This window comes from Haplochromis burtoni, unplaced genomic scaffold, assembly GCF_018398535.1.
Source record: "Haplochromis burtoni strain Fernald_Lab_line unplaced genomic scaffold, NCSU_Asbu1 Contig_387, whole genome shotgun sequence".
Lineage (NCBI taxonomy): Eukaryota > Metazoa > Chordata > Actinopteri > Cichliformes > Cichlidae > Haplochromis > Haplochromis burtoni.
The window spans coordinates 332,226-335,830 of NW_024582748.1; the positions used below are offsets into that span (position 1 = coordinate 332,226).

A 3,605-nucleotide genomic window follows, 5' to 3' on the forward strand; every position below is an offset into this window, starting at 1 on the left:
CCATGCGTAGTTACTTTAGTCCATGTGTAGAGCACTTCCTTTGTCTTGAATCTTGGTCCCATCCCGTCTCAGGGAGGTGGACCACAGTCTGCGGCTGCTGCCCCAGGTCAGCGTGGATACTGGGATGGGTCTGGAGAGACTGGTGAGCGTCCTGCAGGGCAAAACCTCCAACTATGACACGGATCTGTTCACACCGCTGCTGCACGCCATCCACCAGGTATGCCGGCACACACAAGAGACACAGGTGTCCTGCACAGGTTGTCATGGTGACACGTGTGCCATGTCCTCAGAGGTCGGGGGTGGAGCCGTATAGGGGCAGGATGGGGGCGGTGGATGTTGGTCAGGTGGATCTGGCCTACAGAGTCGTAGCTGACCACGTCCGGACATTATCGGTGTGCATCGCTGACGGAGTTTACCCGGGCATGTCAGGAGCCGAGTGAGTCACCTGCCAATCAGCTGTCAGTGTGACGCCAGAGGCAGGCATCTTATGTTTACCTGTGTGTGGGTGTCAGGTTGGTGCTAAGGAGGATTTTACGGCGGGCGGTTCGGTTCTGTGTCGAGGTCCTTTGTGCTCCCCAGGGAACGCTCGCCAGCCTAGTTCCCACCGTCGCCGACCTGCTGGTAAAACGCCATCCCATAATGCCTCTGAACTGACATTATTTTGCATTTTACAGTAAATTGAAGGCTGTTTTATTGATTACCTGGTTTCTGTTGCCAGGGTAACGTTTATCCAGAGCTGCACCAGGAGACAGACCGGGTGAGTTTGTATTATGACCTCTGACCTCATCGCTCCTGACTTTCAGAGTCAGATCATGAAAGTTGGGTCACGTGATATAGCAGGAAATTGTCATCAGATGGTGTTTGTCTTCCAGATTGTGGACATCATCAACGAGAACGAGGCTCACTTCCTGTCGTCTCTGCAGCAGGGCAGCAGGCTGATCGAGCGCACGCTTAGCAGGAAGGACTACAAACATGGAGTCTTCCCCGGTCAGTCCAGGTCCAGACTCTGACCACGTGAACACACCTGAGTTAATCAGGATGTTAATGAAGCCTTTAATTAACAGTCTGAGGTTGACGATGGCCTGAGCCGAGCCCACCTGTTGGGCTCAGGTGTTCATACCTGGTTAATTATTTCCTTTCTTCCGGCAGCCTCAGTGGCTTGGTCTCTCCACCGGGACCTGGGCTTCCCTCTGGACCTGGTGGACCTGATCCTGGAGGAAAGGGGGGTCCATGTAGACCGCCAGGAGCTGGACCGCCTGATTGCCGAGAACCAGAAGGTGGGGCTTAATTCACTCGTCTTAATCTGGAAACAGTGAGGGCTTTTACTGTGAAGGACAGAGAAGACTGCTTTTATTCTGAAAAGACAAAGGTTTTCATTGCCTACTGGAATGAGATCCACACACCTGTCTGTGTGTCTCAGGTGGCTTTAGAGCTGCAGGCAGGTGACCGTGCCCAGGTGACGCTGGACGTCCTCAGTCTGACGGAGCTGCAGCGTCTTGGCGTTCCTCACACCGACGACAGTCTCAAATATGACTACCGCCTGGCCGAGGGTCGATACGGTATGTTCCACCTGCACAGGTAACACACCTGAGCCTCGGTGGTCAGCTAATGATGTCCACATCCTTCCTCCCAGTGTTCCCACCATGCCGTGCGACAGTTCTCGCACTCTACGACGGGCAGGCTTTGGTGTCGGAGGTCTCCGAGGGTCAGCGCTGCAGCGTCATACTGGACCGTACCTGCTTCTACGCCGAGCAGGGGGGCCAGTCACATGACCAGGGCTACTTCACCCTGTACGAGCTGCAGGTCAGCAGGCGCCTCCCTCTGTGCATCGTGAGAAACATTTTTGTGTCCCTATGACTCCACCTCTTTCCTGTCTCTCAGGACGTGCTCTTTCCTGTGGAGGCGGTGGTCCGGGCGGGGGGCTACGTGGTCCATCAGGTCACCGTGGCCGACAACCTGAAGACCGGCGACCAGCTCCAGCTGCACCTGAATCAGGTAAACAGCTGGGTTCAGTTGACATTTAAAGGGGCAGTTCACTAAGGGCCAGAGTAACGGTGTGTGCACAGCCCAGCGCTCCCACACACGGACCGAACACGAGCAGCATGAAGTCGGAGCTGTGGCATCAAAGTGCTCGATTGCAGCTTCGATTGCTCTCAGGCCGCTGTCGCTCTGAAGCTCAGTTAATTCGGTCTGAAGGTGAAACAACAATGCAAAAACCAGCAGCACGAAAAGTTCGGCAGCAAAAAACCTCGACTACTCAACGCTACGGTCATCTGAACGGAGAATCTCGGGCTCGCTTCGTTAAATTTGTTGAGCCGCCACCTGTTGGCTTTAAAGCATCTGTGACCTCTGTGTCAGCGTCCACAGTTTGATATCAGTCACATCACTGCGGCGACTCTTGGTGGATCGATCTCTCTGTACGTCTTTTACTTTAGGAGGAAGAGAAACTTATTTGAGCACATTAAACACGCACAGTTATTCACATGTGGACCCGATGCTTTGGACAAACGGTGATGGCTCCAAAGTCGGGCTGGGATCATCTCTCATCTCATCACATCTAACCTTCAGTTTAATCAGACCACAATTCTGTGACCACGATGAACAAAAGCGGTGAGAATCCTCGAATTCCTCCATCAACCTCAAATCCTGGGCGAGTGAAACAGATTGATTCCCTGCGACGCTGACTCGAGGCACCGCCTCCTCCAGAATTGCCTTGGGTCTGGTGGCGACTCTGTCACCTCCACCTGTGCTGATCTCACTCTTTACCGCCGGCGCTGTGTCGTGTAGCCGTGTTCAGTTTCTTTGCTGCTGCCTTTCTTCTCACCTTGTAAGAGTGTTTCTTGTTTCCTCTGCTGACTTCCTGTTTCCTGTTGGGGTTCCAGGTGCACAGGCTGTCCTGCATGGTTAAGCACACGGCCACGCACATCCTGAACTTCGCCCTGAGGAAGGTTCTGGGTGCTTCGGTGCAGCAGCGAGGCTCGCACGTGTCGGCCGATCGCCTTCGCTTCGATTTCAGCGTAAAGGTCAGGCCGCCATCCGTGAGCCCGACAATGGCGGCGTGGTGCAGGCCGCGCAGGTTCTGATGTGTCTGTGTGTTGTCCTCAGGGCTCTCTGAGCGTGTCACAGCTGCAGCAAGTGGAAAGGTGCGTTAATGACATCATCTCAGCCAATCAGATCGTTCACAGTCAGGAGCTTCCCCTCCAGAGAGCTCGCGGCATCAGTGGCCTGAGGACTGTAGACGAGGTGAGCTCAGACTTCGCATTTTGGGTCACCTGCTGTCTCACCTGCTGTCTCACCTGCTGTCTCACCTACCACCGTCACCTGTTTCTGCAGGTGTATCCTGATCCTGTTCAGGTCGTGTCAGTGGAGCTGCCGGTGACCGAGCTGCTGGACAAACAGTCGGACAGACAGACGTCTGTGGAGCTCTGCTGTGGAACGTGAGTCTGTGCTAACCTGGACACAGACACACACACACAGACAGCTGAACGGGCTTGTATGTGTGTGTGTGTCTATCTTAGTGAGGACCTTCATTGACATAACCCTGACACTAAAACCACATTTTGAGTCTCAAAAAGGCTTCAAACTTGTGAGGACCGGTGTGTGTG

The 3,605-nt window shown here is 54.2% G+C and overlaps 1 protein-coding gene across 2 annotated transcripts in view; it reads left to right on the forward strand.

Annotated features, from left to right (window-relative positions):
* aars2 (alanyl-tRNA synthetase 2, mitochondrial (putative)) overlaps window positions 1-3,605 on the forward strand; it is a 15,917-nt gene that overhangs the window by 7,739 nt on the left and 4,573 nt on the right. For both annotated transcript variants that reach the window (XR_006052770.1, XM_042212701.1), the window contains exons 5-16: window positions 73-217; window positions 291-436; window positions 513-621; window positions 719-757; window positions 873-987; window positions 1,150-1,277; window positions 1,421-1,559; window positions 1,634-1,803; window positions 1,882-1,995; window positions 2,883-3,023; window positions 3,106-3,243; window positions 3,334-3,437. Coding sequence is in view for 1 of the 2 variants with exons in the window: in XM_042212701.1 (XP_042068635.1) it covers window positions 73-217; window positions 291-436; window positions 513-621; window positions 719-757; window positions 873-987; window positions 1,150-1,277; window positions 1,421-1,559; window positions 1,634-1,803; window positions 1,882-1,995; window positions 2,883-3,023; window positions 3,106-3,243; window positions 3,334-3,437 (1,488 nt within the window). In the remaining variant the exon portion in view is untranslated. The remainder of the gene's footprint in view (window positions 1-72; window positions 218-290; window positions 437-512; window positions 622-718; window positions 758-872; window positions 988-1,149; window positions 1,278-1,420; window positions 1,560-1,633; window positions 1,804-1,881; window positions 1,996-2,882; window positions 3,024-3,105; window positions 3,244-3,333; window positions 3,438-3,605) is intronic.